General features: G+C 34.2%; 2 protein-coding genes across 2 annotated transcripts; one reads left to right on the top strand and one right to left on the bottom strand.

Moving 5' to 3' along the window:
- The first annotated feature begins 1,867 nt into the window (after positions 1–1,867).
- LOC110788587 (uncharacterized) lies at positions 1,868–6,063 on the top strand. Its single transcript, XM_021993206.2, has 5 exons — positions 1,868–2,425; positions 4,312–4,369; positions 4,474–4,557; positions 4,678–4,819; positions 5,595–6,063. Exons 1-5 carry the CDS (start codon positions 1,993–1,995, stop codon positions 5,871–5,873), a joined length of 996 nt encoding a protein of 331 aa, XP_021848898.1. The 5' UTR covers positions 1,868–1,992; the 3' UTR covers positions 5,874–6,063.
- Positions 6,064–7,067: 1,004 nt separating this feature from the next.
- Positions 7,068–11,468, bottom strand: LOC110788603 (LRR receptor-like serine/threonine-protein kinase GSO1). Its single transcript, XM_021993222.2, has 2 exons — positions 7,808–11,468; positions 7,068–7,711 (listed from the first exon to the last, which is right to left on the bottom strand). The coding sequence occupies exons 1-2, from the start codon at positions 11,196–11,198 to the stop codon at positions 7,344–7,346; spliced, it is 3,759 nt and encodes a 1,252-aa protein (XP_021848914.1). The 5' UTR covers positions 11,199–11,468; the 3' UTR covers positions 7,068–7,343.
- Between the last annotated feature and the right edge of the window lie 329 nt (positions 11,469–11,797).

Genomic DNA, 11,797 nt, shown 5'->3' on the forward strand with positions numbered 1-11,797 from the left:
TAATAACTAATAATTAATAACTAATAACTAATAAATTAATACTTTATTTATCATTTATTATTTATTATTTATTACGGAGTATTTATTATTTATTATTTATTTTTTATTATTTATTATCTTACTTAGGAGAGAGAGTGGGGAGAAGAATGGACAAACCAAACAACATTCTTAAACAAAGGGTTTTCATTCCATTCTCCTTGATTCTCATTCTCATTCTCTTTCCCTTTCCCCTTCTCCAACCAAACGGCCTAAACTAGGTGATGCCTTGGTTGATCACCCGTTACGTGAATTATTAAACCTAATTTATTTTTTTTTGACATTAGATTAACTTACATTAATAAAAGAGTTCACAAATTACAATACAAGTTCACTAAATCACTAAATTGGCTCCGGGGCCGTTGAAGACCCACACATATCTATTAGACCTATTGCAAAAGGTACAACTTATCGATATTACGGAGTAAGTAGTTTTCTTGGAATAAGCGAGACATATTTATTTGGCATATGCATATTTTCTCATCAAAATGCTAAACATTCTTTACCCTTATGGCTAAATTTTAGGAAGAAATTGAAGAAATGTGTAATAGTTGTAACAAACTAGGGCTCTTTTCAATGTGATAAAGAAGCCTTATTTAAGTCATCGCTTTTTTTTTTAATATACTTTGGACATGTATTTTGAGGTGTAAAGATCTTTCAGGAACATAAGTAGTAATCAATTAGGTATTGATATACTCCCTTCGTCCCTTAATACTCGCACCGGTTTGACCGGTGCGGAGTTTAAGACATTTGAATTGACATATTAATTTAATGGGTGTTTGTTGATAGTGAGATATTTTTTTAATATAGTTAGTGGGAAATGTGTAAAGGTGGGGAGTGGTGAGTGAGGGGTGTTGATTTTTAAATGATTTTTTGTAGGGAATATGGGTGTAGGTGGGGTAGTAGGTAAGTGTGAGAAATAATATAATATTAGTAAAGATTTCTATTTATAGAAGCGGTGCAAGTATTAAGGGACGAGCCGAAAAGAAAAGCGGTGCAAGTATTAAGGGACGGAGGGAGTAGTGGTTAAGATTGAAAGCTTGTGTATGATAGGATTACAGGTTCAATTTAATCTCCGCTCCCATTTTATTACAATTTCTATTGTACTTGTGCTTCATTCACAAAAAAAAAAAGAAAAAGGAACATAGCTAGGTAGTACATACTTAGGACAACGGCTCCAAATTAATTAAATTGAAAAGGACTTAATAACTAATGCCCCTAGTCCCTAGTTACCAACTCAAGCATTAAACGTACTCTTTGGATGTTTGACAAAACAACAATCAAAAAAGAATAATCCGAAAACACTTGACATGGTGTCATAGTATCAAAAAATTAGAAGATAACAACAATGTTGCAACCACCTTATTACGATTATTGTGACCCCTTTCATACCATATGCTCAAATTAATAAAAAGAAATCAACTAAATATCTATAAATTTATTAATCTATATGCACTTTAAAATACTAGATGTCAAAACATTCGCTTATATTAATATTAATGCATGATCTAATTAAGCATCAACTTTTAATCATTATATGATTAAACTATAAATTATTTCTTAAATAGGTAAGGTGGACCAAATTATTAATTTTAAAGGGAAAGATAATACTAATAGAATAATGACAAGCATCTAATTATTTAATTATAAAATACATATTTTAAATTAAGCACTATTAAATCCCACTTTTGGATTATTTTGCTTGTGAACCAATTCAAGAAGGGAGAATAATAATAATAATAATAATCTAAGGCTATAACGAAACTCACACTTTACCAACCAAAAACACTCCCAGTTAATTTTCCCTTTAAAAGCATTTCATATTTATATACTTCTCAAAACCCACATTTTCTCCCACAAATCTAAGTTATCTAAATATTTATTTCATAAGTTATTAAATTAGATATTTTCTTTAATTTCTGCTTCTAAGTACACTTAACACTTTTTCTAAAAAAGATGTCACAAAAAAGTGTAAGGAAAAATGTAGTAGAGAAGAGTAGCAAAATAGGGTGGTTTAAAACAAAAGAAAATCCAAACCAAAACAACAACCATAGCTTCTTTAAGAACTTCAAGAAGGTGTATCCATTAGGAATCCATAGGAGCAACTCCTCACTCTCGGTGTCGTCGATCTCGTTATCGACGATGTCTCAAACCTCCACGGATTCATCCCTTACGGATTATTCATGCCCTTTGGATCATAAGATTTTGTTATCACTCGAATCGCTTCGAAAGGTTTCGATTTTGACCTCTCCTCATAAGAAAGATCAGGCACCAATGCTTGTTACTAGTACTATGGTTGAGCCGCAACTGCCTAGTCCCTATAAACCTTGTGATTATCATAATAGCAATGGTGTGCTCAAGAGGTGCCTTTGGATTACCAAAAGTAGTGGTAAGAACACTTATCTTGTATATTTCCACTTGTGATAATTAAACCCAAAAAATTAATAAAAAGTAAAGAATTTTATTGTATTTCATGCTTAATAGTTACTCCCTCCGTCCCTTAATACTCGACCTGTTTTGACTTTTTGCACTATTCACATAATTCACTTTGACCCTATTTTATTTCTAGTATATGAAAAAAAATGTTAGTATATAATATATTGCTGGTTTCATCTTAATATATATTTTCAAAATATAATATTTTTATGGCAAATTTGTCAAAAACTACCTTATAAAATTAATTATTTGTAAAAAACTACCTTATAAAAAAAATGTTGCAATTAACTACCTTATAAAAAATTTATGTTGTAAGATACTATCTTTTCCCGAATTACGAACGTTTGATCGGAATTCCGGGATTGACTTTACCATATATATGTCACGTGCCATTTAATTATGTCTTTCCCGTTAGATGTCGCGTAATATGCACCTAGTAAAGTCAACGTCGTAATTTTGAATTAATGCTCATAATCTGGCCAAAGGTAGTATCTTACAACAAAACATTTTTATAAGGTAGTTTATTACAACATTTTTTTTATAAGGTAGTTTCTCGCAAAAATCATATTTTATAAGGTAGTTTTTGACAAATTTGCCTATTTTTATAAGTTTTTAATTATAATATGTAGTTAAAGAAATTGGTGGTCAAAGTTGTGCATTGGCAAACGTGTCTGGTCAAAACAGGTCGAGTATTAAGGGACAGAGGGAGTAATAAGGTTATTGGGCTTGATCGGCCTACTGATTAAGGCCGAGGGTCTATGTATGGTAGGCTGGTTCGAATCCCCTATTTGTCATTGGTATTGGCCTTGTGTCTTTCAGGGTAGTCGGATCATGAGTGCTCTAACCTAATTTAGTAACTAACTACATACATGATACATGTCTAGTGTAATCAGTAGTTTTAAGATCTAATTTTTCATAATGAGTAAGCAAAAATTTGTGTGTTTGACCAATTTCAATTCATGGTGTTGAATGTTGATGATATATGAAGTTAATTGAGTGAATAATCAAACTAATCTAGTTTAACTTGACCAGGTTCTAGCTTGATCAACTGGTTGACTGAATAGTATAAGCCTCTAGGGTTTCGTTAGGTACTTGAGCTCTAATTTGAATGTTTAATTCCATCATTAAGATAACATTTTCTTCAAATAACTAAATCATACTATAACTTATACTAAAACAGACATCATATATGTCGTTCTTGGTGTAAAATATTCCCACCAAAACCCTTTTCCTAACAATATACTTCATCTATTTTCTTTATTTTTATTTCTCTCCCTTTTTACAAATTGTTTATATGTGAAAAAAATTTGTTGGATTATAGACTACGACAACAATAGATACCGCGCAATAATATTACGCTAAAAATAATTTTAGCAATATTTTTGTCAAATTGGTGTTATAGATAATGGATAATATCTACTTAATATTTTGTTCAAATTAGAATATTAAGCATATGGAATATTTCGGCCAAATTGGCATATTAAGCCTATAAAATATAATACGGCGAAAATTGCACATTTATTACTACGTGGTTGATTAAATAAGTATATTCAAGGTTTAGTAAATATGCATTAGCTTTAGCGCGAGAAATATTTCATAAAACATAGTAAAATAATAATTTTGGAATATTCATATAGGCACAGTACCTAATCGTTAACATATATTGTGAAACAGAGTAATTAGATACCATGCAATAAAATAAAATAAAAAGTGATTATCATATAGTGATTTGGAAAAGAACATAGTGAAATGGAGTTAGTATATTATGTTGGTTGTAAATAAAGGGGGGAAAAAAAGCAATAATGATGTCTTTTTCATGTCCGTTGGAGATTGAAACAGATAACGCGTATGTAACATTCCATGACGAACAATGGGGAGTACCGGTATATGATGACAAGTACGTACGTCGTCACCTACATTATTATATCATTTTATTTTGGTTTAATTAAAAATAAATGAGATCGAATCGAAAATGAAGTTGAGTTTAAATTTGGTTAACAGTCAATTGTTCGAGCTGCTATCAATATCTGGTATGTTGATGGATTACAATTGGACTGATATTCTCAAAAGAAGAACCCAATTCAGGTAAAATTTCAGCAATCTAGCTATCTCTTTCAATTCATGGATATATACATACTATCCTAATGTCTTTAATTGTATGATAATCTAACGTTTAATTACCATACATTTATTGATGATATATAGAGAATCATTTGGAGGATTTGATGTGAATTTCGTAGCGAACATGGAGGAGAATAAGATCATAGAGATATCATCGAACAAGGAACTCGGTTTAGCAGAGTGTAGAGTCAGGTGCATTGTCGAGAATGCCAAAGGAATTATCAAGGCAAGTTTCTACAGAAGCGATTGAATTATTCCTTATAATAATTACTTGTTAATGTGGGCAAATGATTTTTCCAAGAATAGATTCACTTTTTTCCAGGAAATCACCGTTAAAAAAATGCACTATTTTTTTTACAAGTACACACATCTAACACATATACATGTACTCCATCCGTCTAGAAATAATAATCACATATATAATTTTATACTAGGGTCTCTAGAAAAAGAAAAAAAAAAAAAACGTTTTTCCTTGTTAATTTGTTAAGTTAAATCTTTGTCTAATCGAATTTCTAGGATGGTACTTAAGGCTCTGTTCTTTTCGAATAAGTTCAGCAAAAATAAGTTTTTTTCAGACATTTCCACACACAAATAAGTTTATTTCAGATAAAATAAGTTTTTTCAGATAAGTTCAGTTAAGTTCAGATAATATAAGTTTAGTCAAACTAAGTCCAATAGAACGGAGCTTAAATTGGATAATCTTGTTATTATGTGGTAATTAATGAATCAAAATATTGTTTATTAATTATGTTAAATGTCAACAATTAATCAAATGCAAATTCGTATCAATTGAGGTTGGCATGAGTGGTTAAGATCATCTTGCTCATTTACCAAGGTCTCGGATTCGAGCCTTGAATATGGAAAAAATCTCAAATGGGAGGAATGTTGCCTATCGAGGTACCCATGCAAACTACGACGAGAGTTTAGTCTCCTCGTAGTATAACAAAAAAAAAAGAATCAAATGCAAATTATTTTTGATACAATGAATTTGGATGATGTAGGTAATGAAAGAGTATGGATCATTCAGCAGCTATATATGGGAGTATTTCAACTATAGGCCTATTATAAACAAGTATAGATATCCAAGGAATGTGCCTTTGAGGACTCCTAAAGCTGAGATCATAAGCAAAGACCTAGTTCGGCGAGGGTTCCGGCTTGTGGGACCGGTCATCACTCAGTCCTTTATCCAAGCAGCTGGGATGACTATTGATCATTTGATTGATTGTTTTAGGTATAACCAATGTGTTAGCCTTGCTGAGAACCCTTGGAGGCATGGTTAACTTATTATACAATTAAGTATATACTATATATGTGCATATAATTAACTTGCTTCCTACTTACAGGGAGTTATTTTTATTTAATTATTATTATTATGTAACTTTTATTGTAATTTTATACATGCATACAAATTTTCGACAACAAAGAGTTAATCGATCTTCAATAATCAATACTACAACCTGAATTTATTTATTTTGGTGTTGTAAGCTTATTCCATGTTTGTTCACCATTAGGTCCCGTGCACGCACGGATATTCGAAATTATTATTTGACCATCCGTTTTATAAAATATTTAACTGAAATATTTATCCGTTAAAGTCAATGTGTACTCCGTATTTAATAAATCTTGAATGTACTCATTTAATCATCTACTCTGTAATTAATAAGTAATTTCCGCCATACTACGTATTATATATATTTATATGTTTAATAGATAATTTGACCAAAATATTCGATGTGTTTAATATGTTAATTCAACCAAATATTGAGATATTATACTTTATATTTTGATATGATGATTTGACTAAAATATTACCAAAATCGTCTAATATTGTCATATTATATAATCCAATATTTTTTCCATACATAAACAGTTTATACAAAAGCGGAGAAAATAATAAGAAAAAATTTCAAGTAGATATGTTTTTTTTTTTGGAAAGAGGTTGAGGGAAATTTTGTACCAGGAAGTGACATGTGTCATTCTTGGAGAAATATGAAATGGGTTTGGGCAACCCAATGAGAAGGAGAAGAGTCGGTCCACTTATAAGCTCAATGAAGCCACACTAAAACCAATTGGCAATAGTGGGAGTGAGTTATTTTCTCTCATCTTTCTCCAACGTGGGACAACTCACATGTGGACAACATAAGGTTTCAACATATTTCAAGAAAAATATAAGTTTAGATAAATTCAATTAAGTTTAGATAAGATAAGTTCATAAAAAATAAAGATTACTCCAAGTTCAGATAAGATAAGTGAAAATAAGGTGAATAAAATGCACATTTATTAACTACATCACCTGTCAAGGTTCATGGCTTGCATTTGGTACGGAACGTATGTATCACACATGAAGGATTTACTATTTTTGGAATGAGAGAGAGAAGAGTTATAAATCACATATCATGTGTTAAAAACAAGAAATTCTCTAGAAAGGAAAGAGGGGGGAGTAGTTGCAACAATGCCGCCTTGACGCTAATATGTGAGGCATCAGCAAACTATGTCCAACACTAGAGTAGGGGTACTAGTTGTACCTGTTAGATGTTGCATTCATTATCCTAAAATTTCTGTCGAATTCAGCATCATTTGACAGAATCTTTTATTTACATCAGAATAGCTGCAGCCTATTGGCAGATTAATTACAATAAATAAGTCATCATGAAATCAGTTTGTTAGCATGATCAAATCCCTGAAAGAAATTAAAAAAATCCCAGAACAAATTACTCTTTGTTGAACACTGATCCGATCCAGCTTGACTATCACACTAAGACATTGTCACCATTGACAGAACCAACTGTCCTATTTCTGTAGACTTGCAGAAGTTGATCACAGATTTGGCGTGAAGACGGTCTTTCAGCAGGGTATGTCTTAGTACACTGCATTGCAATTTCAAGAACTTGGAGAGCTGCATATTCTTCATTGGAGGGAAGAGGCTTTAAATTTGGATCAAACAGCTTCTCTCGCTCTGATCCTTCCATTTCAATATGTGTTTCTACCCATCTCACCATGTCTATATCTGTACCAAAACTTGAATCTGTTGGCATTCTTCCACTTACAAGCTCCATTAGTACAATTCCCATGCTGTATACATCACTCTTTTCTGTTGCCTTCAGTGAGTACGCGTATTCTGACAAACGCAGGAAAACAAAACAGATTCAAATATGTCAGCAAAGATATTGATAAAATTCAAGCAGATTGTTGAGAATCAGGTTTCAAATAATACCTGGTGCGATATATCCATAAGATCCAGCAAACCAAATACTAGATTCAGTCTCATTGATAGATTCATAATTGGTATGAATCTGCTTTGCCAATCCAAAATCTCCCAAATGAGCTTCCATGTCTGAATCCAACAGCAGATTACTTGATTTAATGTCCCTATGAATGATCTTCGGAACACAATCATGGTGCAAATATTCCACCCCTTGAGCTAACCCAACAGCTATCTTTAACCTCGTCTCCCAATCAAGTCCCTTTGTTCCTTCCTTGTTGCTCTTACTTCCTTTTCCATGGAGCCAATCCCACAAACTCCCATTCTCCATGTAATCATATATCAACAAATTCGACCCTTCTCCTTTGTTACTGCAATACCCAATCAGCTTCACTAGATGCCTGTGCCTTATTCTCCCAAGTGTTTTTATCTCTCTTGCAAAACTCTTATCCAACAAGGGATCATCTTTTCGCGGTATCTTCTTCACTGCGACAGTCTCTCCGAAAGCTAAGTCAGCCTTGTATATAGTACCAGAACCACCAGAACCAATTATAAAAGCATCACTCAAATTCTGTGTTGCTTCCATAATGTCATCCCATCTGTACTCTTGCCTTATTGGGGATTTTGGATTGAGTAAACGCCGGTTCGTGTTGGATCCCGAACTGTTTGAGAATGTACTCCCTGTTTCCTTAGATCTGTTGAGCATTTCTCTCCTCCTTTTGATGCAGATGGCAACTCCAAGTAACAAGACTAAAGCAGCAACAATAGTAAGTATTGATGAGAGAAGTAATGATGCTAATGTATGCTTATGGTTGCTTGAGTTGGCTACACTGCATTGTTCTAGAGGCTTCCCACATAGGAGTTTATTCCCCATGAAAACATCAGCTGACCATTGCGAAAGACGTTTAGCAAGTTTCCCTTCAAGGTGGTTGTATGAAAGGTTAAGCACACTCAAACTGCTCATTTCACCAATCTGAGGAGGAACCTCACCAGTGAGCTGATTGTGAGATAAACTGAGAGCTTCTAGCTTAGAAAGCGATCCGATTTGTGGTGGGATTTTACCAGTGAGATTGTTGAAACTAAGATCAAGCATGATTTGGAGATTCCGGAGTAGAGAGATCTCAATTGGTATATCACCATTTAAGAGGTTAGAAGATATTCTAAGCTCAAATAGCTTGCTTAGGGTACCAATCGAAGGCGGGATTGAACCAGAAATTTGGTTTTTACTAAGTTTAAGAACAGTCAGAGCAGTAAGATCACCAATTTCTGTTGGAAGGGTACCATTCAACTGATTGTCCTCTAAAGAAAGGACAAGGAGTTTAGAACAGTTGAACAATTGAGGTGGTAAAGGACCAAAAAAGGAGTTTGAGGACAGTTTAAGTTCACCCAACTGTGGCAAACTCCCAAACCATGTTGGGATTTTTCCTGTGAGATGGTTTCCATTTAGATCAAGATGAGAAAGTCTCTTGCAAAAGGAAAGTTCAAAGGGTATAAACCCCGAAAGCGAATTCCTTGAAAGATCTAACAAGGATAATTCGTTTATGAGCCCGAATGTTGGAGGGATTTCCCCGGTAAAACGGTTGCTTCCTAGCCTTAGCCTTTCAAGCAAAGATGAATTCCCCAAGTGGGGTGGAATGTCATGATCAAATTCATTGTTAGTCACATCAAAAGAAAGCAATGAAGTTGAACTACATAAAGGATCAATGCTGCCATTCAGTTTGTTATTTGAAAGATTCACTCTTGTCAGATTAGACAGGCTTTTCAGTTCATCAGGGATGTTACCTCCAAGGGAGTTGTTGTACAGCATAAACTGTTGCAGTGACTTCAGATTACCCAATGTTGCAGGAATTCCACCAGAAAGGTGATTATCAGCCAAGTCAAGAATCAGCAGCTGTTGACAGTCCCCCAAAGTGAGTGGAATATCACCCACCAGATCATTTTGTCTGAGATGCAGGAAACTTAATTCTTTAAGCAACCCCATTGTAGAAGGCAACATTCCAGTGAATTGATTCCCATAGAAATCAACCATTTGCAAGTTTGAGCAGTTACCAATTTCCAAAGGAATTTCACCAGAGAATTGGTTGTTATAGATGAAAATCACCTCAAGACTTTCCAACATACCAATCTCTTTAGGAAACTTTCCCCCTAGCTTGTTCATGTAGATTGCCAAAGTCTGCAAATTGCTGAGGTTTCCGATGGCAGGAGATATCGAACCGGTTAAACTGTTGTTATACAGATAAAGATCAGTCAGATTAAGCAGACCATATAACTCGACCGGTATCGATCCATTTAGTGTATTGTTGGATAAATCAAGCCTTTCCAGGGACAGACATTGTCCAATTTCTGGTGGGATTTCACCAGAAAATTGACAATTTGAAAGATACAAGCTCTGGAGGCTAGTTGTGTTTGAACAAATACTAGTTGGTAAAACACCAGAAAAACTGTTGCCTGACAATACCAAGTCTTGTAACTGATTCATTTGGCCAAGACTCTCAGGGGTAATTCCAGTGAGCTTGTTCATTGACAAATCAAGGGTTTGCAGATTACCCAATTTGGCTAGTGAATCTGGGATGGGACCCACAAGCTCATTTCCCAATAAAGAAAGGTAGTTAAGCTGACCCAAATCACCAATTTCTTCAGGAATTTCTCCAGAAAAGCTGTTATTTGCAAGATTCAGAGTTTGGAGATTCTGAAGCTGACCCAGTTGCTGAGGGATACTGCCATTCAACATATTCAGAGCAGATGAAAAAACAACAAGGTTTGTGCAATTTCCAAGCTCACCTGGAATGGGACCCACCAAATAGTTGTCTTGCAAAACTAAACTCTCAAGTTTGTTTAACTTTCCTAATTGGGAAGGTATAAACTCAGAAAGTCTACATGATGCTAAACCCAAAGTGACCAAATTAGAAAGTTGACCAAGTGAAGATGGGATTGCCCCACTGAGCTCATTGTCACCTATTCTCATCACATGTAGACTCGTGAGTGAGCCGAGTTGAGTAGGGATGGGCCCACTGAGTTGATTAGAGAATAGAAGCAAAGTAACTAAAGAGGAGAGGTTTGAGAGAGTGGTTGGAATGGGCCCACTGAGTTGGTTCATTGACAGGTCAAGGTGGAGTAGGTGGTTTAAGCCACCGAGTGAAGGTGAGATTGACCCACTGAGTTGTGAGTTGGAGAGGTTAAGACTCAGTACTGCAGCTCGGGCTGAGTCACACGTGATTCCTTCCCATGTGCAGAAATCTGGGTTTGTTGTTTCAGACCAGGAGTTCAACACACCATTTGGGTCTGAAACAAATGAGCTCTTCACCTGCAACAGAGTGTGTAGAGCTGAGTTTGAGTTTCCCAAGCATGAAACTTGCCCAAAATAGAAACTTATCAAAAACAGAGTGAAGATTAAAACTGCCATTTTTATGGGACAAAATGCTTATTTCAGGGGTGAGACATTCATTATTTAGTAGAAAAATGGAAAGGTATGGAAGAAGAAAAACGGGGATAGATTGATTTCTTCAAAGCTGTGTTTGAATTAATGCAAAATCTGGGAAATTGGAAATCATAAATGAGCACCGTAGTAGTGTTCCATTGATTGAAGGAGAGAGAAAGAGAAAGAAAAGGAGGGAGAATTTCACAAGTCAGAGTTGTGTGTTGTGTAATGTATTTAAAAATCAGTTGACTTTTTCCATGGAACAATAACTACTAAATTACTCCTACTAACTGCTACTGGTAATACATCATTCGTTTTCTTTTAGTTGTACCCAAAACACTTTACGGTTTCACACTTCACAGATTACCTTAGGCTGTTAATATCTCTAATTAATAATCGTAAATAAATAAAAAGGAAAATTCGTCAAAAATATCTTAACCTAACTTGCGAACTTATACTGTATTTTTTTTTTTCAAATGTGAACATAGCGCATTAGTATTGCATAATCTATTGAAAACAATACTTTCGTTATAACTTCTCGCGAGGAGGACCTCCTAATATATTTTCTTATCTATTTGAAAAAA

This window comes from Spinacia oleracea, chromosome 6, assembly GCF_020520425.1.
Source record: "Spinacia oleracea cultivar Varoflay chromosome 6, BTI_SOV_V1, whole genome shotgun sequence".
Taxonomy (NCBI): Eukaryota; Viridiplantae; Streptophyta; class Magnoliopsida; order Caryophyllales; family Amaranthaceae; genus Spinacia; species Spinacia oleracea.